The 22889-nt window shown below is 56.5% G+C and overlaps 1 protein-coding gene across 25 annotated transcripts in view; it reads right to left on the bottom strand.

The window, feature by feature from the left end:
• COL16A1 (collagen type XVI alpha 1 chain) overlaps positions 1-22889 on the bottom strand; it is a 51807-nt gene that overhangs the window by 9362 nt on the left and 19556 nt on the right. For 6 of the 25 annotated variants that reach the window (XM_054465253.2, XM_063657759.1, XM_054465246.2 and 3 more), the window contains 28 exons: positions 22604-22711; positions 22190-22312; positions 22031-22084; positions 21788-21829; positions 21415-21450; positions 21275-21328; positions 21016-21084; positions 19112-19156; positions 18994-19020; positions 18130-18189; positions 17891-17938; positions 17719-17772; positions 13330-13383; positions 13079-13111; positions 10801-10917; positions 10674-10715; positions 10494-10580; positions 9697-9741; positions 8677-8721; positions 6873-6926; positions 6236-6289; positions 5647-5700; positions 4107-4151; positions 3952-4005; positions 3653-3688; positions 3242-3304; positions 686-757; positions 433-486 (listed from right to left, as the gene is read on the bottom strand). In XM_054465253.2, coding sequence (XP_054321228.1) covers positions 433-486; positions 686-757; positions 3242-3304; positions 3653-3688; positions 3952-4005; positions 4107-4151; positions 5647-5700; positions 6236-6289; positions 6873-6926; positions 8677-8721; positions 9697-9741; positions 10494-10580; positions 10674-10715; positions 10801-10917; positions 13079-13111; positions 13330-13383; positions 17719-17772; positions 17891-17938; positions 18130-18189; positions 18994-19020; positions 19112-19156; positions 21016-21084; positions 21275-21328; positions 21415-21450; positions 21788-21829; positions 22031-22084; positions 22190-22312; positions 22604-22711 — 1629 coding nt within the window. The remainder of the gene's footprint in view (positions 1-432; positions 487-685; positions 758-3241; positions 3305-3652; positions 3689-3951; positions 4006-4106; positions 4152-5646; positions 5701-6235; positions 6290-6872; positions 6927-8676; positions 8722-9696; positions 9742-10493; positions 10581-10673; positions 10716-10800; positions 10918-13078; positions 13112-13329; positions 13384-17718; positions 17773-17890; positions 17939-18129; positions 18190-18993; positions 19021-19111; positions 19157-21015; positions 21085-21274; positions 21329-21414; positions 21451-21787; positions 21830-22030; positions 22085-22189; positions 22313-22603; positions 22712-22889) is intronic. The other 19 variants (XM_063657727.1, XM_063657763.1, XM_054465273.2 and 16 more) reach the window with 10 other exon arrangements.

Raw genomic sequence — 22889 nt, 5'->3', positions numbered from 1 at the left:
TTTCCTTCTTTGGGATATATAAGGGGGTTGACTTTGATGTTCTACCCTGTCCTATGGCCCCAGCCCTTTCAGATTCCCCAGCAAAACCCAAGGAGCCAGGGCTTGCTCAAGTCCACACCCTGATTCTTCCTGAAGCCCAGCCTGGTTTCCTCAGCTGTCTTGAGTTTCTGCGTACATAGTGCCTTCACCATCCTGCCTTTGGTGAGACCTAGCTCGCCTAACCTGCTTAAGGCCATTAGGAGAACTGGGAAGCCAAGGGGCTGTGGTGCCATCGGGGAGCTGGGGTAGAGAGAGACAGACCGAGGGAGGGCATGGGTGCCCCCTGACAAAGACGGGGATACTTCGGTTCTTTCCATCAGGGTTCCCTTGACTTTGGCTCCTCTGGCAAAAAGGAGAGGAAGGGGTGCCTGCCCTCCCAGCCCATCATCTTACCCTCAAGCCAGGCTTGCCATCCTTCCCATCCAAACCATCCAGACCGGCGGGGCCCTGGAAACAGGAAAGAGGCATTTCTACATGCTGGTGCGGGAGCCCTAGGAGGTGGGAGACCTGGCCCAACCCCTCAATTCTCTCCACCCCTCCCCTGACTCCCACCCCAGCACACACACACAGGTGCACACACACACATGCATCACACACATGTGCACGCACCGCACACACCTGCCACGCTGAAAGGGCACACACTCACCTGAATCCCAGGAGGTCCCGGTGGCCCAGGGGAACCAGGCAGGCCTGATGGGCCTCGAATCCCTTCGCTGCCCTGGAAACCAGCCCACCCCCCCCGCCCACAATAAAGTCAGCAGGGCTTTGCCCCACCCGTGGAGACCAGGATCTGGGTCAAGGGTCCTGGTGACTGCTGGAAACAGGACAGCTGGCTTCTGGGCCCAGTCTGTCCCTGTCTAACTGCATATGTGCCACACGTCGCCTCCCCAAGAGGATCTGTCTTCATCGGCAAAGCATCCCCTTTCCTTGCTGCCCCATGAGGAAGGGACAGGGCATCTTCTCCAGTGCTGACCCAGGGGCCGGCATGGCAGGGGCTCAGTAGCATGTGCTGAACTGAAAGCACAGCTTCAATCCACTGTGAAAGCTGCCTGTCGCATTCTACTCCTCCATCAGACCCCCTGCCTCCTCCCCACCTACCTCCCTACCTTTCCCCCCATCCCAGCAGACATGGGCCCGGGCTGCACAGAGGCCTCAACAGCACACCCAGCGCCATGTGGGCTCTGATTCCCCAAGATGAAAAAGTGGGTGCCCCTGTCCTCAAGGAGCTCACAGTCCAGTGAGGGTCATGGGCCCAACACAACCAGGGGCAATAAAACTGTCCAAGTGTTCTGTGTGGAAAGGGGCTCAGGGAGCTCAGGAGCGGGGATCAGTTCCCTCTGGCTGGGGATCAGGGAGAGTGTCACAGAAGTGTCACCAGATGCTAGACTCTGAGGATGTCTGGGATTGGGCAGGTGGAGGAGAAAAGTGCATGCCAGAGGGAACCTAAGAGAAGGATAAAGACTTGCAAGTGGGCACATGCCTGGCCTGGCCAGGGTGTCTGGGGGAGCCTGTGGGATGGGCCAGCAGGCAGAAGAGGCTGGAAGAGTCACCGTGATGAGTGGGGGCCCTGAACGCTGTGCTAAACTTTATCGAACAGTCAGTGGTTTTTAAGCTGTACTTCTTAGGGCGCTGGGGCTCCTGGGGGAGCCTCGAAGCTGGGGGCATGAAGTGGGGACTGAAGAGGGAGACTCTAGGACCCCCACCGTTGTCTTAGCCAGGGAAGCCCCACTCGTATTTGTTTTATAGATTGAGGTTTTTACATTTGCTTTTATGTGATAAAAAGACTCTGGGGCTACAAAATAAAGTCTGAAAACCCCTGCCACAGGCACTGGGGAGCCACTGAAGGTTCAAAGCAGAAGAGTGATGAGAACTGATGCAAGGATTGGAATGTTTACCAGAAAAGGCGGGGGGAGGCAAGCAGCATAGCGGGGAAGGCAGCTGCACTCTCCCAGTGTGGAGAGGGTGGCTGCCCTGGATCAGTGGCTGCAGGGTGGTCAGGGGAAGGGATCCCGCTAGAGAGACCCAACAAAGGGGAAAAAGAACTCGGGGGCACTGTAATGCCACCAGCCACCAGGAGGGGTCAGCAGAGCCCCAACCAATGTTGGCCCCCACTGGCAGTTGGGATGAAGAACCACTGGCCAGAGGTTTGGGATTCTCTGCAATGACCAGCCTAAGGAGAGCAGGGGCTGCCACTCAGGTCCTGGGGAGGGGAAGGAAGGGGAAGGGGAAGGGGAAGGGGGCTAGCAACCACCACTGTCCCAAGCATGGCTGATCAGCATGGGCTCTGGGGAGGTAGTGAGGGGCCCAGGTCCTCCTGGAGCTGGGAAGGAAGTCTCAGCTCTGCTGCTAACATCACTGTGTGCCTCTGGGCTGCCCGAAGCCTTGTGGGTGTCAGTTTCCTCACCTGCACAGTGAGACGTTCATGTGTGTGCTCTCAGGGGAAAGAGGCTCTATACAAGGCTGTAGGCGCCTGCCTGTCCCTCTGAACCCAGATCCCCCTACCCCAAGCTCAGAAGTCAATCTTAGGGCTTCTTACACCACCCACTCGGCACATCTAGGGAGCCCAGAGGTTGGGCCGAGACAGGGATGTCAGCCCCAAGCCAAGGCAGAGCCATGTCTCCAGCATTTATCAAGCCAAAGTCAAGAGCAGCCAGCATAGGAGCTCCTCCAACTGCTGCTCCCCCAACCCTTGTCACCAGGCAGGACACGGGCCACCCCTGCCCTCTCTGGGCCCTTGGGGACAACTGGAGCAGGGCTACCCAGGAGGAGCCCATTCCCCTTCCACGTTGGTGTCTTCCTTCAGGACGCGCTTCCCCCTTCTCTCAGCTCCTTGCTCATCCTCCCGCCCAGGAGACGAAGGTGGCCTGGGCTGCCTATCACATTCTACTCCTCCATCAGACCCCCTGCCTCCTCCCCACCTACCTCCCTGCCTTTACCCCCATTGCAGCAGACAAGGGCCTGGGCTGCACAGAGGCCGCAGGCATCCTGGGCCAAGCAGACATACCGAGGAGCCCACTAGTCCACTGCAAGCGCTGTTGGCCTCCAGTAGTCACTGGGCCCATCCTGGAGGCCTCTTTTCCCAGCCTCAATGCAACTGGGTCAGTCTTGGAATTTCCTGACAGCCTGATGCTAGGGGTGGGACAGGGGCATGGGAGCTGCATGGCTCAGATCTGTGACTTTGCCAACCCGGGGTCCTGCTCACCTTCTCTGCTTGAGGGCCAGGTGGACCAGGTGCTCCAACTTTGCCTGGGAATCCAGGAGGACCCTGTATCAACAAAGGGGCAGGCAGGAATGAAAGTGGGGCTGGAGGGGGAGCTCCCCTTCTTTATTCTTCCTGTGCGTGATGCACTGTTGTTAATGCAATTCATTTTGACTTCCTAGAAGCACCACTTGGGAGCATTACGTCTGCCTGGCCTGCTGGGCTGGGGCCCACACAAGAGGCTGGGCTCTCCAGGTCCTGGTTCCTGGAATCAGGCCTGGCCACCCAGGCCGTTCTCCCCTGCCTCTCCCCTTTTCTCTCCAGGACCATCCTCCCCGAGCCTGGCCTGGTCAGGCCTGCCCCTCCCGATGAGACCACATCAGACAGAGCTGGCTTTGTGTCTTCTTCACTCACCGGTGGGCCCGGAAAGCCTGGCTGGCCTTGAAATCCCTAGGGTGAGAAGCAAGGGACAGTGTGCTGTGCCACCCCCTCTCTCCTGCCTGGCTGCCCAGGTGGAAAGAGTGACAGGTGGGGCACCCTCAAGCCCATGGGCTTTGCCCTCCCCTCTGCTCACCATGGCTGGCAGGTGAGGCTCTGGGCATGAGGTAGGTCACAACCCAAGGACAGGTAGGGTGGGGAGACTAGAGCTGGTGATCACCAGGGACCCAGCTCCTTTCCTGCCTCCCTGCAGCCGGGTCCCAGTCATCACTCACCTGATCGCCCTTCTCACCGGAGTTACCTTGGGGTCCTCGCTCTCCTCTGGGACCCTGTCACCCACAGAGAACAATGCAGCCGAAACCTAATCTTCTTGCCCTCAGACCCCAGGACAAGACCAGGACCACATCTCCCCATGCCATTCTTCACTCACCGCTGGGCCTGGGGGGCCTGGGAGGCCTTCAGATCCTGGGGGGCCCTAAGGACACAAAGGAACAGAATCAGTCACTCCTCCTGGGGAGGTGAAGGATGAGGTAGGGGGATGTGAGAGGTGACTGCCCAGAACAGAGGTGGCATGTGCTGGGAGGCCCCTGGGCTGGCAGGCCCCCTCTGCCTGATCTACTCAGGCTTCCCTGCTCTTGCCTGAGCTACTGAACCAGCCTCCTAACTCGTCCTGCCACCTCCTGGCTCACTCCAAGCCAGCCAGCAAATGGCTGCCCTCTTCTCGAGCACAGCTCTGATTATGTCACTCTCTTGCTCAAACACCTTGTGCGGCTCCCTCTGCCTCTGAGTGGGGCGCACACTTTCCACCAACGCTGGTCTTTGAGGCAGCCTGTGATCTGGCACCAGCCACCCTTTCCCACTTCTCCTCCCTCTCTCCTTCTCATCTTCCGCCTTGCTCAGTCAGACTGCTGTTCTCTGACACACTCTATACCCTCACACCCCCAGGCCTTTGCACCCTTAGCACAGCTTTCTCTTCTACCTAGAATGCCCCCTTCCCCCCCTCCTAGGTCCCCTGAACCCTTGCCAAATCATTTGATGGCTGGAAGCTGTTCCTGCAGTGCCCCACCCAGCCTCTCCCTCTGGAATTCCCCAGTACAGACAGCCACAGGGATCCCTCCCTCTTGCTAGTCAGCTCTCAGCTCAAATGCCACCTGCTCAGAGAGGCCTTCCTGTCCCTCTGCTTCGATGGCGCCCAAACACCTCTCCAGCCCCTTCTCCTGTCCCACTTCCTCCATGAGTCCCAGCCCTCATCGTTCCTAGGCACTTGTTTATTCATCTGGCAGCTGCCTCCCCCACGGCAGGGCAAGAGGGCAACTGCCTGCTCTGTTCACGGAGACATCCTCAGGGGGAGCCCGGCACCCCACAGGCCCCTGAGAAATATCTGTTACTGAGTAAATGCCTGATGGGGTTTGCTGAATCCCACTGGGGCCTCACTGAAATTGGTGAATCTGTAAGACTGCAGTCCCAGTTTGGCTGATCCTAGATCTGAGGTTTGTGAGGTTTGTTACCAGATAGATGTGTGTTCAAGTCCAGGTTCCACCACTAACTCACTCACTAACTTCGGGACCCTGGGTGAGTCTCAGCTTTGTCATTCAGGGGGCCCCAGTGTCCTCATCTGGTCACAGCCCAACTCCTGTGCTCAACGTGGGGCCTGGCAGGCCTTGGCTCTGGAGGGTGGCTCTGCAGGGCCTGGGGTCCACTGGGGATCTACAGTCCCAGGTCCTCCTTTGCAGGAGGCGGAGGAGTGCTTCTGCGGCTGTCTCCTGGCCCCCTCCCCTTGGCAGCCCTGCGGGGATTCTCCTCACAGCCTCCACCTCCACAGCGCCCAGCCTGTGCTGCAGGCTTGGGGGCGGGGCGGGGGCAGCAGGGGTCACGATCCTCCTCTTCACAGGCTGCCGCCGAGTCTCCAGCCCGAGGCTGTGAGGATCCACGTGCAGCCCCGCACCCGCCCCCGTGCCGCTGGGACTCACCGGCTCTCCTTTCTCTCCCGCTGACCCGGTGTAGCCACGCTCCCCCTTGATGCCCTGACAAGTGGCAAAGAGACAGTGGAATTAACCCTGCAGAATTAGCCCGTCACGGCGCTAATGCGAGGAGTGGAGACTGCAGCTGGCACCCAGACCGGCTCTGGGGGGATGGCACTGGGAGGATCACTGGGTGCTCCAAAACTGCCGTGCCTCCCGTCCGCCACTGTGCCCCCCAAGCCCCCAGTGGAAAGGAGGACACACCCACCCAGCAGCTTCTGTGGGGGTGGCACCTCTAAGCTGTCTCTCCAATCTCCCAAACCCCCACCCCCAGGAGGCAGATCTCAGTTCTTGCCGTGTCTGGGCCTGGCAGAGCGCTCTGAGAGTCAGGCCTGAGCAGAGTGGTGGGACCAAGCCACGCTGCTAAGGGCGCCTACAATGGAGAGAGGGGGCTGCATGGACTTTAGGCAAAGGAAGAGGCTGAAATGCCTGGGAATGGGGAGCCCACCGAGGGTTGCCCAGCCTGGCTCTGTCCTGACCACCAGCCCAAGCCTCTGGTACCTGGCACCCACTCCCCAGCAAGGGTCCCCTTACTCACAGGCAGTCCTGGGGGGCCCGTGGCACCTGGGTAACCTGGTTGCCCTGGAGGACCCTGCAAAGAAAGGCAGACATGATGGATAGCCCCCCAACATTTCTGTTCTCCCCTCGCTGGGTAAGAGGGTGGCCAAAACTAAAACCTCTGGGACTGCCATCTAGCAGGTGCCAGCCTGCCCCAGCATTGCCCACTGGGCCATCTCCCCAAGCCCCAGGTCCCCTCGGTCGTGACCACCACCACAGATCTGGGCTGGGGAGGCGAACCCCAGCCTGGCCCAGACCCTGAGAGCTGAGCCGGAGCAGGGGGCCCACAGTAGGCGTGAGGACCAGGGAAGAGGTGGTGGGCGGGGCTGCTGAGTGACAACAGCCAAGGGAGGGAGGGGAGCCCCCAGGGACGCTGCTGGAGGACAGGGGCTGTGCGTGCTTCTGGCAGGGAGTCAGGGCACACGGAGATCGGCCTCCTTTGCTCCTGGGGGAGTGTGGAAACCTCACACTGAGGGAATTCCAGCAGAAGGGCAGAGAGTCTCAAGGAGTCCACCTCCCAGCTTCCACTCAGCAGCCACCCATCGGAGCCCAAGCTCTGCCTCCCCAGCTCTTCCTCCCTTTCCAGCCCTTTCCAGCCGCTGCCAGGTTCCTCTTACCGGCTCCCCCTTGTCTCCAGTCAGGCCCGTGAGGCCTCGCTCTCCTTGAAGGCCCTTCGAGAGAAAAATCATGAGAAACTGCAGGAGCGGGCAGTCCCCACCCAGCCCCTGACTCCTTCCCCCTGCCCCGCTGCCTTCTGTTCCCACTCCAGGCAAATGTGGAGGCCATAGTGGCTCTCCTAGTGTCCCTAGCAAGGTGGCCCGTAATGGGTGTGCTCCAGCAGGATGACTAGTAGAGGTGTGAACCCCACATATGGGTGCCTTTCAGGAGGATGCCCTTCAAGATAGATAACTGTAGAGATATGCCCTCCAGCAGGGGTGACTCTGGGAGGGTACCTCTCAGGTGCCCGTCGCTGGTATGCCCTGCCATGGTAACTGACTGGGGCACACCTTTAGGAAGGTGACGGGTCAGATGTGTGCTTATTCTGAGGGGCAACTGTCAGGAGAGGTACCCCAGATGGATGCTGCCACCAAAGTGTATCATATCATCAGATACCCAACACTTACCTGTCCAAGTCCCCCACCCCAAGCAAAAATCACTGTCTTGGAGGGAGGCACGGGAGAGACACAGGAAGGCTGCCTCCAGAGCAGTCCCTGTCACTTTGTAGGGTGAGAGGGCATGTCACTTGCCACGAGAGCTACAGCCCCCACCCCTAATTCCTTACCCCAGCCTTTGCAGGTGCCGCGCCATGAAGGGCACCTTTCCTGCCCCCTTCTCCCTCATCCCCTCAAGAGATGGCGCCCAAACCTTTCCACGACACAAGACAGATGGCTAGACGGACAGATGGCCCCTTCACCCAAGCAAGCAGAAACAGACAAGGCCCAGCCACAGATGAGGAGGTGGGGACAGATGGAACTGTGACGAGGAGGGGCCCTGCTCCCTGAGCCTCCATCACCAGGCCTGGGAGGAGAGGAGCCAGGCCCCAGGAACACGAAACCTGACAAACAGGAGGTTAGTTTCCGTGACCCAGGAGGGAGCAACAATGAGGCTGGGGGTGATGTAAACACACCTGTGACGATGACGAAGGCAGAGCAATTAACGACACCTGGCAGAAGGAGCCGGCCAAGGTGCCGGGCAAAGAGGGGCAGGGCCGCACAACACCCAGAAACCCAACTGGCTGGTATCATATGCCCCGCCTTGGAGCAGACTGGGACTGGAGCCCAGGAAGAGGAAGGCAAGAGGAGGCAGCTGAGAGTTTCCTCTAGGACGATGGAAAAGGTGCAGGAAGGGCTGCCTTTAAATCCCTGGGTGCCTCTGGACAGCCCTGCCACGCAGCAGGGCAGCAAACCTGTGCCAGCCTGCAATGTGAAGCCCTAAAGCTTTGGCATCTCTGCTGGGCTCTGAGCCAGGTGCCTGGCAGGGCCCCAAGAACTACTTTCAGCAAATCTTCAGGCAACACCGAAGGTGGTGAGAAGCAGGAGGCAGAGTGAGAAGGCAGGAATGGAGGGGCCCCCTAGAGGCACCAGCTTAAGAGGAAGGTTCACGAGCTCAGGAGGACTTGGGGGAGTGCCGCAGGATGGTGGGAGAAATGGAGAAGGAAGACAGAACGGGGTAAGAGAGAGAAGAGGAGAGAAAGAACGCAGGAGAGGAGGGAGAGGAGAAAACGGAAAGGAGTCAGAGACTGGGAGGATGTCCAAGCTGCCGGGACCTCAGAGAACCCGTGTCGTTAGCTACCGTGCCTGAAGGGGGACAACAAACACGGAGGACGGAGGTGAAGGCACGACAGGAGGGAGACAAGCAAAAGCTACAGAGACCTGGCTGACGGGGGGCGGGAGGGGAGGTCGAGCAGCGCTAGGTTCTTACAGGCAATCCGGGGGAGCCAACAGCACCAGGAAAACCTGGGGGGCCCTGGTGGGAGGAAACAGGCAGGTCACATCTCACAGGCACAGTAACCCTGGGACAGCCTGGAGGGCACAGTCTGGGGCTTGGGGGTCATGGGGAGAGGAGGTCATAGGAGTATTTTCAAGGCAGCTGGAAAAGAGACTCCTTGAAAGTCTTGGCTCAAAAGACAACTGTTCCTCCCCTTGGCTCCGGGAAGAATGGCTCCTCCGTTGACAGAGATGCAGAACGGCTCCAGAGTCAGAGTGCTTCCTGAGTCTTCCGGAGTCTTAACTGAAGACCCAGTTGCAGCGGAAGCCCATTTCTTTCAGCCTTGCCCCCCATGCCTGCCGCCCGTCCTCCACCTGTCCCCCGAGTAGGGGGCTCCCTGGCTCTAAGACAGCTCCCACCAGCCATTTTCTTCTCCAAAGAAAGCATTTTCAGTTCTTTCAATCTTTCCTAGTCACTTCTATTTTCCTGCCATGTCAACATCACAGAGGACTCCAGAGTAGATGCCCTGGTCTGGTTTTTGTAGATTTACCCTAGAGATGGTCCTACAGAGCAATGGAGGACAGCTCCATCTTAGCCCGGAGCCCTTGTGGGGACTGGAGTCACAGGGGCATGGAGAGGTCTGGCCAGCATGCCGCATGCTTCCCTGGTTGGGAGGCTGTGAGCCTGAAGCCTAGGCCCCCTGCCGAGGGCAGCCTGGGAAAGCTGCGCTGTGGAAAGCGCAGCAGGGTGTGGGGACAGGGAAGCAAAGATGTGCCTCTGAGGACCTCCCCTAAGCAGGACCATAGGCAGTAGGCAGAGCAGGGTGTTTCCAGGGCATTCGGTGGTGGGAGAGCACAGTCCCTGCAGATGCTCTGTGGAGGGACGGGGAGGGCAATGGAAGTTCCCTCCTCCTGCCTTGCCCAGCCTTTTGGGGACAAGGCCGCGGGATGGTGTCTGAGTGTAATGACCCCTTTGAGAGCCTCTCAAGCAGGCCAGAGCACCACCGATACTTACGATAGGGCCTGGAGGACCTGGGGAGCCCCTCATGCCAGGCGGACCCTGCAAACGAAGCCAAGGGAATTGGATGAAGAGGCCCAGGTCCCATAGAGCCCCCGGGGTTCCAGCAGCCTTCCTCCCAGCTTGCCTGGGCCAAGGTCAACAGAGGGCGGCTGCTGTCCAAGCAGGACCACTTAGCTGATGTTAGAACAATCTTTCATTTCGCTCATTCGGCCATCCTACAAACATTTAATGAGCAACTATTACGTACCAGGCATTAGTCCAGGGGCTAGGATCACAGCATAAACAAAATAAAAACCCCTGCCTCAAAGCAGTTACATTCTAGGGGAGAGATGGACACTAACAAATAGAACAGGAGCTGGCACATAGTTGGTGTTGAGTTGACACCTGTGGAATGTTCCTGAATGAAGTAAATAGGCAGGATGTTGGATGGTGATGAGTATGATGCAGGCCAAGGGGACTGGAGGCTCTGGGGTTGGTGTGGAGTTCAATTTTAAAGAGGGTGGTCAGGGGAGGTCTCTCTGAGAAGGAGACATTTGAGCAGAGCTGAAGGAGTGCAGGAATGAGCCCTGGAGAAGAGTGTTGCAGGCAGAGGACGCAGCTGGGCACTGGGGAGGAAGAGTGTGTCCTACCCTGGGTCCCGTGCATCCCAGAGAAGCCATGTGCCAGGACAGCAGATGAGCCCAGAGTGGTAAAGGGCATCAGTCACGTGAGGCCTCAGAGGCCCCCAAGAGGTCTCAAAGGCAGACAGGGCCCCAGCTCCCTTGAAGATGAATCCTCATCCCTGGTCTTACCTCTTCTCCTCTCTGGCCTGGCAATCCCGGAGGACCAGGCAGGCCTGGGCTCCCAACACAGCCAGGATCTCCCTCGCTGTTGTCACCCTGGAGAAGGATGGAGACGGTGACAGTGAGCAGTCAGGGCCTGTCCCTGTGGGGCACAGGGCATGGTCGGGGGAGATAAGGCGAGGCACTCACCCGGGCCTCCTCAGCTCTTGGGCGCTCCAGTGACAAAAAGCACTGCAAGGGACAATGAGAGGCACTCTGTCTGATGAGGCAGCCAGGGAGCCCTCCTGCATAGGGTGGCCCCAAGCCCAGTCCCTACCTGGGCACAGTTGTCGAGGCCTGGCACACCGGGGATGCCCTGGTCTCCCTTCTCTCCCTTCTCCACGAGGTACCCTGGGTGGGCCCTCTGCCCCTGGACACAGTCGCCGCAGATACTCTGATCAGGGAGTCGGGAGACGAGTGGGGAGAGGAGATGGGCAGGATGGGCCAACTGGGGAGCCCCACTGAGAACCCAGAGCCGGGGCTCCCTGCCCCGCCGTCTTCCCTCCTCCCACACTCCCTCCCTCCCCAGCTGCATCCCTGCGGCAGCTTTGCTCCATCCTCGGGGGACCCACTCTCAACAATTGGCTTTGAGTTTCCTCCAGGAAGAAGCTCTGGTACAGCTAAGCCAAAGCCACTTTCCAGACAGGCATGTGGGCGGAGGCGAGGGGCCCGCAGAGGGACCATCTGTCCCGGCTGTTCCTGCAACCTGCACCCACTGTGAGGACAAGCCATGAGGAGCGAGGCTGGAAAGGCTGGCTCCGAACGCCAGCTTCTCTGCCCAAGGGAGCAAAGGAACAGCTGCGGGAGGAGCCAGGCCCTTCCCAGGTGCCCCTGGGACACATCTCGGATTGCTCACAGGCTCCTGGCTCGGATCGCGCCACCAGAATTGTCTTCCCCACAGGAAAGGGTTTAACCTTCTTTGGGTCACAGACCCCTCTGAGAGTTTGACGGAAGCTATGGGTCCTTTTCTCAGAAAAATCAAACCCACTAGTGAAAACCAGCCTGCAATTTCTGAGGACTCAGAAGCCCGGAGCCTGTTTGTGGCCAGTGTGGTGTCCACAGACGCCCAGGCAGGAGCTCCTGCTCACTTTCACTGCTCACCACCAAGCCCAGTGATAATGGCTGGCATTTACTCAGCACCCATGACGCTGGGCATTGTACATAATAAGCCCTGCACATTATCGCATGCCATCTTGACGGCGCAGTGAGGCAGGGAATCTTATAAGCATTGTGGAGATGGGAAAGCCCACTCAGGAGAGGCGGCGTGACTTGTCTAAGGAAAGTGGGAGCCTGGATTGGCGTGGGCCTGTCCTAGGCCACAGCCAGTGCTCTCTCCCCAGGCTTCCTGGACTATGGGTGCAGGTGGTGGCTGGGGCTCTGGGTCAGCATGCCCCGGGTTGCCATCTGACCCCCTGTCCACACTATGCACAGTTTCTATTTGGGATCCTCTGAAGAGCACTTGATGAAGAAGCCAGCGCATGAAATGTTATGGGAGAAATGTCAAATCCTGGATTTGGAGTCACACGATCACTGCCCAGTCATTGACAGAAGCAGAGGGGAGAAGAGCTGGGGGTTTCGTTGCCACAACCCCACTGTGATCCAACATGTAACTGATGCCAAGAGGTTACCCCGACCTCCTCTGGCTGCTTCTGGAGAAATCTGCCATTCAGAGCAGGGAAGGGGTAGAGAGCCCCCATGCTCTGCCCTGACCAAGGCCCATCGGGGTCACGGGATGTCCAGGGCACTAACTGGCCGGTGTCAGAAAAGGGTGGCCAGGATGAGGGGGGGCTCTGGAGGCCAACACATGGGAAGCACCCCTGAGGATGCTGAGCTAGAGGAGAGAAAATTCAGGAACATAAGGGCCTCCTTCAAAAACCTGAAGGCAACCTGGGGAATTACTGTGCTCTCGTTACTAGCGGTGACTAAGCAAAGATGGGCTATGTGACCCTTGATTCCAATAGGAACTTCCGCTCAGTTTGGGAAGCCGGACCAGGCCACAGCCCTCTGGTAGAGTATTAAGGCTGTGTACAGGCCCTGGCACAGGCCAACCCTCTGACCAGGTCCGAAGTCCCCTTTCTTGGACTGCCAGAAGTGCTTCTCGAATCCACCTCCTCCCTGGATTCTTTCTGGATTGACTAGAGAAGGGCTGCAGCTTTCTTCCAGGCCACACCCAATCTCACAGCCCCCCACCACTGCACTTTCACCCCCTCTGCTTTGCTTTGGAAGCTGCTGGGCTCTGCCTCGGTGTGACCCGGGTGCTACGGGGTCTCATTGCCAGCTGCTGCGGGCAGGCTTCAGGGCTGGGTTCTGCCAACAGCATCTGCCATGTGGGCACCTTCACAGGATTCCTTTAAGCACTCGTTCAGCAAATGTTGCCTGGGGGCCTGTTACAAGCCAGGCATCAGCTAGGCCCTCTTAGACAGATGCTTGGAACGCGTATTCCCTGCAAACTGCTGCTCTCTCTGCGAGGTGCCACACAGCTGAGCACTTACTAAGAGAATCCCCTTAGGAGACACCCCCGCCAGCTCACACTTCCCTCCTGGGTACCCTCTTACCTTAAGGAGGTGCTGTTCAATTGGTAAGGATCCCTGCAAGAGACAGATGTGTGGGCTCAAGCAGGTGAGGGGAAGGAACATGGAGACTTATGGGATCAGGGAGAGCCTTGGGACATGTCATGCACCTTCCAGCCTCAGAAGTGGGAGAGAAGAGGGACGCCCACTGCAGCTACCGGGCCTGCTTCATAGCCTGAGCAGCCCTGGGAAGGGCAGGGAAGGGGCATGGACAGGGAGTCCTGGCCAGTACCCACCAGTTCCGCAGTGAGCCCAGGCTGTCCTGGCAAACCGTTGTTTCCAGGCACTCCCTGTAGCCAAGAAGAGACACGAGTGAGTGGGCTCCATCTCTCTAGCCTGCTGGTCAGCCTGTTTCCTTCTCATCATCCCCGCCTCCTCTTCCCCTTGTCCTGCAGAGCTGAGAGCCCTGGCTGGCAAAAGGCTGACATCTATTCTTAGCCCAAAAGCCTCTTGACCCTTTATAGAGAAAGCCAAGGAGGCCCAGAAGAGCGACCCCCCAGACCAGTCCAACAGCGAGTGTTTTCCCCCCACATCAGAGGAAGGTCAGAAATTGAGCAGAGGGTCTTCCATGGAACTACTGTTTATTTCTGTGCTAAGTCCTTTTTCTATATTTTCTCTTTCTCTTTCTCTTTCTTTTTCCTTTCCTTTTCTTTTTTCTTTTTTTCTTTTTAGAGACGGGGTCTCACTCTGTCACCCAGGCTGGAGTGCAATGGCATAATTATAGCTCACTGTAGCCTCGAACTCAGCTCAAGCGATTCTCCCACCTCAGCCTCCTAAGTAGCTGGGACTAGAGGCGCTCACCACCACGCCCGGCTAATTCTTTTGTATTTATTATAGAGACCAGGTCTCGCTGGTAGGCTGGTCTCAAACTTCTGGGCTTAAGTGATCCTCCCACCTCAGCCTCTCAAAATGTTGGAATTATAGGCGTGAACCACCACACCCGGCCTACTTTCTCGTTTAATCATCACAGTTATATTGTTGAACTAGGTGCTGTTATCTCCATCTTAAAAATAGCACAAAGAACCCAGAAGAGGCTGGGCACGGTCACTCATGCCTGCAATCCTAGCACTTTGGGAGGCCGAGGTGGGCGGATCACCCGAGGCCAGGAGTTTGAGACCAGCCTGGCCAACATGGCGAAACCCCGTCTCTTTTAAAAATACAAAAGTTAGCACGGCATGGTGGTGTGTGCCTGTGGTCCCAGATACATGGGAGGCTGAGGCAGGAGAATCACTTGAACCTGGGAGATGGAGGTTGCAGTGAGCCAAGATCACGCCAGTATACTTTAGTCTAGGTAACAGAGGGAGACTCCATCTCAAAAAAAAAAAAAAAAAAAGAACCCAGAGGAGTAAGTAACTTGCCAAAGGTCACAAGTTGAGCAAGGCACAGAGCTGAGGTCCAGAGCAAGGATCACTGGCTTCTAACCCCTCTCTTAACCACGATTCCAGCATCATTCCTGAACAGACATCCCCAGAACATTCATGTACACAGCAAGGGTGGGTGCTTGCCAGTCAGATTCATCTGGACACAAAATTCTGACTACCTGTATAACTTTTGGCAATTTATTTGGGGGAAAAAAATTCTATGCCTCAGTTTCCTTATCTATAAAACAGGGATAGTTTATGGTGAGGCTTCAAGGAGACAATGGCTGCAACGATGTTTACGTTAAATCCATGCCACCCGGACAATGTTCCCCTTGCAGATTCGTGAGGCACATTTGCATATTAAATACTCCATGGAGGCAGGGAGTATGTTCCATTTTGAATCCCCAGTGCCCGACATGGAGGAGGTGCGCATTAAGTACGTGTTGAGTGAATACACCGCTGCTCAGCCTGCTCCTCCCTGCACAGGATTTCCTTGGCGCACTCTGAGATCTGGCCTTCCTTCAAGTCCCAGCTCCCAGCAATAGAACATATCACCAGCCCCCGAGCAATTTCCAGGCAGGCTCTACCAGGCCTGGGTCAGACCCGGAGCCAGCCACCATCCAGCCCCCCGGCACCTCCGTGCACCATTAGGGCTTAGAGCAGTGCCTGGCACAGGGAAAATGCCTTGAACATGTCAATTATTATTATTTATTTATTTATTTATTTTTTATTATTATTTTTGAGATGTATCACTCTGTCGCCCAGGCTGGAGTGCAGTGGTGCAATCTCAGCTCATCGAAACCTCCGCTTCCTGGGTTCAAGCAATTCTCCTGCCTCAGCCTCCTGAGTAGCTGGGATTACAGGCATGCACCACAAAACCCGGTTAATTCTTTTTGTATTTTTAGTAGAGACAGGGTTTCGCCACGTTGGCCAGGCTGGTCTCGAACTCCTGACCTCAAGTGATCCGCCGACCTTGGCCTCCCAAAGTGCTGGGATTACAGGCATGAGCCACCACGCCTGGCCCGACCATGTTAATTATTATGCCTTAAATCATTATTCATCCCCTGCTCCCCTCTCCAGGGCCAGTGTGTTAGTTCAAGCCTGATACTTTGTAATTGTTTTCCTGACCTCTCAGAACTAAATGTTCTACCTGTTGTCCTACTGTGGAAGCGAAGTGCAGCCAGAGTTGAAACCTAGGCTCAATGACCTACTAGTTGCCTCAGGCATCTTTCTTAACCTCAGTGCCTCAGCTTCCTCCTCTGTGAAATGGACTGAGATGAAATGAGATAACTAAGCACTGGGACAATACAGCCGTGGATGAGTAAGTGCTGCACTTCCCTGAGCCTGTTTCTATACCTGAATAAAGGAGCTGCTTGGCCCTCCTGCATCCCACCTGGCATGGGGCAGGTACCTGTGAGCAGCAGCCTCGGCTTGGTCTCAAGCACTGGCACTAGGTGAGGACTCTGGTGCCTGGGACCAGACTCAGCAGTCACTCTTTTCTGCCTCATTCCCCAGCATGTCTTGGCAGGGTTTACACTACATCAGCTCTCGCTTATTAATGGGTCACTTTGAAATGACTCTTACACTTCCCCAAGCAAACTGCAAGCTCTCTGCAGACAGATTCCTGTTTCCTGGCAGTGTGGCAGGAAGCCCCAAAAGCCCCAGACACTTGGCAAATGTGTGGCTGCAAATATGTGGCGTGGGCTCTAGTTCAGCACTTCCAATGGGGTAGAGAGAATTGGGATCCTGGCAGAGATTCCCATCAGCAACAGTGGCTCACTAGAGCAGACTCCCAGCCCACGGTGGCAGGGGAGGTGTGCCAGGGTGGTGGGGGTGGGGAGGGAAGATACAAAATCTATCAAATCATTGGGACAAGGAGGAGTAGCTTGTAAAAAGCTTCCATGTGATGCTGCCCTGCTTCTTCAGGTAAGAATCACTCTCTTAGGAGCTGGGAGCCAGACACAAGGACGGTGGTGTCTATGCCACCTAGAACCTCTGGAAAAGGTGGCTTGCTATGCAAACCACTGGGAACTGTCCTGAAAGGCATCGGAAGAAGGCAAAAAGTGCTTTGCATGGGAAAGCCCCAGTCTAGCATTGTCAATTCCTAGTCAGGCGGCCTTAGACAAGATACTCCATCTCTCAGAGCCTCAGCTTGTCCAGCTGTGACTTAGGAATAGTAATACTGCCTTCCTTTCGGGGCTTTTATGTAAGGCTCAAATGAATAAAAGAATGGATGTAAAATAATAATAGTACTCATCATCATAATGATAGCTAATGCCTTCTAAGCTTTTGTCATATAAATAATATATAATAGTCATGGGTACAATTCTATACTCGTCACATGCATTAACTTGTTTAATACTCACAAAAGCCCTGTGAGTTAGGTGCACTTAGCAGAAGAAGGCAGTGAGACACAGAGAGGTTAAGGAACTTGCCTACCGTCACACAGCTAGCACATGGCAGAGCCGGGATTCCACTTCAGGCTGCCTGGCTCTGGAATGTACCCTTTATTCACAGTGTCACACAGATCTTGGCTCCTAATGCTCTTCCCTCACTATCTCTAGCTTCCTTGCAATTCCCCAAACACATCCCACCTCTGGGCCTTTGCACCGGCTGCTTTCTCTGCCACAAAGGCTCTCCCTCACAGCTTCTCATCTCTTTTAAGTTTTGATTCAAACATCACCTTCTTTTCAGTACATTTTGCAAGTACTTCTCCTGCCCTCATCCCATTTTCTATCCTCACTCCCTGCTTTACCATTCTCCTTAGTATGTATCACTTTCTAACACACTATATTTTATTTACTTATCTTGCTTATCGTCTGTCTCTCCTACTAGAATATAAGCTCCAAGAGGGCAGGGACTTTTATTTTTAGCCACTACTGTATTCACAGCAGTTAAAGCAATGCCAGAAAATAGCAAATGTGCAAAAACACATGTTGCATGAATGAGTGTTGAATGCTACTCCAAAACAGTGGGCCGGGCTCTGTACCAGGGTAAGGGATTTTTATCTGACCCAGATTGTGGGTTCCTGACAGCTGATGCAACAGTGCATTCCTTGAAACAGGGCTGGGAGTGCAGAGCCTGGCCTAGAGGCTCAGTGGGCCCTCCTTGCCACCCTGGGAGGCAGGTAAACAGAGGAGTGAGAAATGGCATGTCTGTGTTTTTGGGGTGGGGAAGCAGTGTCCTTGGGGTCCAGCCGGGAGCAGCCACCCTGACTGCATGAGCTCTGCCACCCAAGCTCCTCATTCTCTTCTCCCCCTTTACCTGCAGTCCAGGTACTCCAGGGGGACCTGGTGGTCCGGGAATGCCTGGTGGACCCTGAGGGAGAGAGGAAAGAGTCAGAGCCAGCAGAGAGCTCTGCCCCATGGCCGAGAGTAGCTGTTTAGGGTGGACAAGCCGCGGGGCGCTGGCGGACAAGAGGAGACAAGCGACACACCTGCGGGCCCGGCTGCCAGGAGCTGCCCATCCAAAGTCCCGGAGCACCCTGGGTGGGAGTGGGGGTCGCAAAAGAAGGGGAGAGGTTATAGGCAACGTCTACACCAAGCGCGGGGCTGCGTGGGGAGGCAGCTGGCTGGGGTGCGCAGCCCTGCGGGGCCTTTGCACACTGGGCACCAGATGAGGCTGAAGCTGGTCCTCTCCCCCGGGCTGGGGGAAGGCTCCCACAGCGCCACTTACCGGCATGCCAGAGAAGACGAGGTCTCCTCGAGAGGGGCAGGAGCACTCCCCTGGCTCACCCTAAAAAGACAAGAGCCTTTGTGAGACATGGATGAAGACGAAGGGCCCTCTTGAAATTGACATCCTAGAGGCACGGGGGCTCTAGAGATGGAGAGGCCAGGGTTTCAATCCAGGATCTGCCTCTTCTAATGTGCCCTTAGGCAACCTGTTCAACCTCTCTGCACCTCAGCCTCCTCGCCTGTAAAATGGGAACAATAATTCCAAGGGCGTGGAGTCTCAGGAGGACAAAATGGATTCGTGTATACAGGGGTCCTGTCGCATGGTGATTATTCAGCAAATGATGGTACTGCTGTTACAGTTGTCAGTTATAACCTTCTCTGCTGCCACGGCAGGTAATCTTGCTTTCAGTACAACTGCAGCCCCGCTCCTCTGGGCCCAGCCTGGCTTCCATGCCCTTCGCTCAGGGGCCCCTCACCTCTCTGCCCTCTCACCACTAGTCCTTTCCAGCTCACTTCCTGCCCCATCCTCTGACTCAGCCCCCATTTGAAAATGCAGCTGCCCTCCTAAGGGGGCCTTGGAGTTTTCCAGTCTCCCATAATCCTGGTTGAGTTCCAGGCCAGCAACCAGGTGAAGCTGGGGATATGCGGAGCCCCTGAAACCAGAGAGCTGGGGGTAGCAAGGAGCCCAGGATGCCTCCTCCACCCCCATCCTCCAGTCCAAGGCAGCTTCATGTGCACAGGCTCCCCTGGTTCACGGTGGGAAGGCTGGAGGGGCTGCTAATCCCCCAGAGTATGGGTCACAGGTGGGAAGGCTGGAGGGGCTGCTAATCCCCTAGAATATGGGTCACAGGCCCTTGGAACTCACCTTCTCTCCTTGTGGTCCTTTTTCACCCTGCAGGGAAGAAACACAGGAAGGTGAGCAGATAGGGGTGCCAAGGCAGGGCCAGCCATGGCTTTCTGCTGCCCCGAGACACTGTACTCACTGGCGTCCCTCTGGGTCCCGTCTGTCCTTGCTGCCCATCACGGCCCTGCAAGGAGAGAGCCCAGAGTCAGAGGGTGAGACTGGGCAGCGGCCAGCCATCTGGCCTGCTGCAGAAAAGGGCTGTAGGACAAACAGAAGCAGCGCCAGGCGGAGCCCAGGGCCCAGGGCCCATGTTCCAGAGGAGGAGACTGAGGTGCCGGACAAGGAAGAAGACTGGCATTTCCTGAGCACATCTGGGTGCCAGCCACTGGGCCAAGTACCCGTCAGGGAACACTGAATGGAATCCGCTCTCCCAGGCCGGCAGGACGGTATTGTTCTGGTTTTCAGGTGAGGAAACTGAGCCTTGAAGAAACTTCATGATAGACCCAACAGCCAGTTGCAGCCAGGCGTGTGTAGCCTGAAGTCTCTGCTCTCTCCTCTCTCCCTTTAGTGCTTGATACGCTTTCTCCCTATCACAAAAGTTACGTCTGTTGACCTAACTGGGAGAAAGGGATTTCAGCCCCTATTTTATCCATAAGAAATTGGAGACTTTGAGAAGCTGTCACTTGCCTAAGGTTACACCCCCAGCAAGTGTGGGGCTGAGGAAGGGAAGCCTGCTGGATGGAATTCAGCATGAGGAGAGGTCTGGAATGTTCTCCTGAAAAGGAAAGCAGCTTGGGCAACGGCATGGAGTCTGCTCAGGCCAGGAGAAGCCAGCCTGGCCACACAGAGGCTCACAGCTCTGTGCTCATAGCTCCTTCATGTGGGCTCCGCTACCTTCACACCTGGGACTTGAAGCTCCTGAGGACCTGGCCCACGTCTCTCCTTTTGCGTGGGGCTCCCTGGGACAGGCAGGAACCCTGGCTGTCCAGCTCTGAGGGACAATAGAGACCGGCTATGTGGGCTTGGGTGAGTCGCCCGCTTTAGACGTTGGTGCACTCTCCTATCAGTGAATCCCAAACTGGAACTAGAATTTCTCCAGGGATCCACAAAGATAGAAGAGGATACAGTTCACTGGGCTATTTTTAACATTACCAAAAGCCCAAGACAAATTACGCATTTGCCCACTGCCTGGCATGGAACAGACTGGCTGAAAGGTAGCATGCCTTTGATTTTGGCTGCAATTAGATTATCTGGTAAAATTCTAGCAGGTTCATGTGGAGTAGAAGCTGACGACTATACAGGTTTTTGATGATTAAAAATGAGAAAATGCACTTATGATTACTTAATCCGTGCAATTTGTTCAATAGACATGTCTTTTAAAACGTGGGAGCCACTGGGTGAAGAGTACAAAGGGAAGGTCTTTCTAATTATACTGGAAGTAGTTGCTGGTCTGGATCTGTGCTGTCCGTTACAGTAGTCCATAGCCACATGGGGCTATTGAAATTTAAATTAATTAAAATTAAATGTCACTTAAAATTGAGTTCCTCAGTCACACTAGCCACATTTCAGGTGCACTCAACAGCCACCTGTGGTTGTGCAGAACACAGCGTTTCCATCCTCATAGACAGTTGTACTGGGCAGCACCGGTTCACATATCCCTAATGACTGGGGATGGGCTTTGAGTCAGACAGGCCTAGGTTGAAGTCCCTGGCTCTGCCTCCTCACCGTCTGGCCTTCAACTTCCTGATCTATGAAGTGAGTTCCTTACAGGGCTGATGTGAGAATGACATGAATTTCTGTGTTTAGAGCTTAGCACAGGGCCTCAGCACGATCACTGCTCCAAAAATGGTGGTGATCATTATTGTATTATTCAAGCACTCCCCTAAAAGAGTGAGGTCTTCCTTGTCTGAGGCTGGGCTGAGGCCTGTCTCCTCCCATCCCCTGTGCTGCTGGGACGGGCAGGGTCAGCCCCGTGTCCTCTTCCCAGCAGAAACATCCTTGGTTCCAGCAACACCACCAGCATGGAGCACAGAGAAGACTTACCGGAGGCCCAGAGACACTGGCCCCAGGAGGTCCCACGGGTCCGGTGGCTCCTTTCACCCCTGGAGATCCCTGTGTAAGAGAGGGTACAAAGGTCTCAGGGGCAGAATTGGAAGCCAGCTACAACCCAGCAGGTAAGACACATCCCAACGGTTTTGGGCAGCCCTCTGATAGGCATCACTTGGCCCCCATGTCCCCTGTGCCTGCTGCTGGGACACTCTGGAATACTGCAGGCCCAATACCCATGGAGGCAGAGGCTCACCTGGGCACCCTTCTCTCCAGTGGGGCCAGGTGGTCCCCGAGGTCCTGGAAGTCCCTGCAGATGGAAGCACAGTTAGTTAACCCATATCCTAGAATGGCCCCCTCCCCTGCTGTCCTCCTTCAGGATTCAGGCAGACGTACCTGAATGCCAGGCAAACCCGGGGCTCCAGGCTCCCCCTGCAAGTCAGAAAGGGCAGACTAGGGCACAGCAGCCACAGCCAACCTGCCCCACTGGCCCTGCCGCACCAGCAGACCTGGTCTGGGTGGGGCATCTGCCAGCCCAAATTCAGAAGAGCTCCCCAAGGAGACCCTGAGGGTCAGAGAGGCTGGGGTCAAAGGCAAGTCCCTGACAGAAGCAATAGCAGGCCAGGGCTGCGGCTTGATCCCTGGTCCCAGAACTAAGTCCTGTGCATCTGGGGGCAGGCAGAGCCCTGCAGTTTGAGAGCGGATGGAAGTAGGTAGCTGGCTAATGGAAGTGTTGAGGGGACAGGCAAAGGTAAGGCTAGAGACTCACCTGGGGTCCCTGGACTCCCCTTCCTGGAGGCCCTGGCTCTCCCTGAAGAGGCAGAAGGACAGTCCCTGGCTCGAGGTTCCCCAGTCACCCTTTGCCCTTCTCCTCAGCCCCTTCTCCTCCAGCTTCTCCCTGCCCTGCACCCTGCCTCCATTTCCCACTCCAGGCCCACTGCCCCCATGGATCTCCCTATCCCACCCCTGCCCTCACGTAGCTACGGCCCAGGGCCCCAAGACTCACACATACCTGCACGCCCTTCAGTCCTGGGGGCCCTTGAACTCCTGGTAGGCCGGGTTGGCCCTAAAAGGCACAAGGTGGCCCATGGAGTCTCCACAGGGGAAAGGAGGACAGGAAGGAGAGGAGGCAAAGCCCAGGCAGGGAAGGGCCAGAGGGCAGGCAACTCACGGGTTTACCGGGTCGGCCCATGCCTTCGGGGCCCTGCTCTCCTTTGGGGCCGGGCTGCCCAGGCCATCCTGCCATGTCGGTCACTGTCCCCTGCAGGCTGGGGCAGGCAGTGCAGCCATCACCCTGGTCAGAGATGGGTACAGCCGGGAGCCCATGAGCCAGGGCTGGCACCCAGGCCAGGACGCCCTGCACCCCTCTGAACACTCTGCCCCTTGAATGCTCCCACGTCAGCCTGGGAAATCAAAACAGGCCCCTGACACTCCTAACGGAGTAGAAGCCCCGAGGAGCCTCCACTCAGTGACTCTGACAGCCGTTAAGGCCCCAGCTGGCCCTGCAGTCCTTCCCTCACTGGTGCAACATCTGATTTTTTTATGCAACAAACTCCCCCGACCCCAACCACCCCGCCTGACTAACCTTTTCTCCTTTTGGCCCTGCGGGGCCCGGAACTCCAGGCTCTCCTGACAGTCCTGGCCGCCCTGTGGTGCCCGGCGTTCCAGGGTCTCCGGGATTCCCAGCATCACCCTGTAAGGAGTGGGGTTCAAGGAAGGCAAGGATGGCCCAGCCGGGGGCAGGTTGCCCCCTGGGACTCGCAGGCACTCACGGTCCTTTGCTGGGGCTGAGGGTTGGGGGCTAGGGAGGGAGGAAAAGGAGGCAAGGAGGGGATCTGAGAGGATGCCATGTCCACCCCCATGCCCACAGA

This window comes from Pongo pygmaeus, chromosome 1 (genome assembly GCF_028885625.2).
Source record: "Pongo pygmaeus isolate AG05252 chromosome 1, NHGRI_mPonPyg2-v2.0_pri, whole genome shotgun sequence".
Lineage (NCBI taxonomy): Eukaryota > Metazoa > Chordata > Mammalia > Primates > Hominidae > Pongo > Pongo pygmaeus.
Note: the sequence above shows the minus strand (reverse complement) of the source record. Positions and strands in the feature narration are given on the sequence as shown.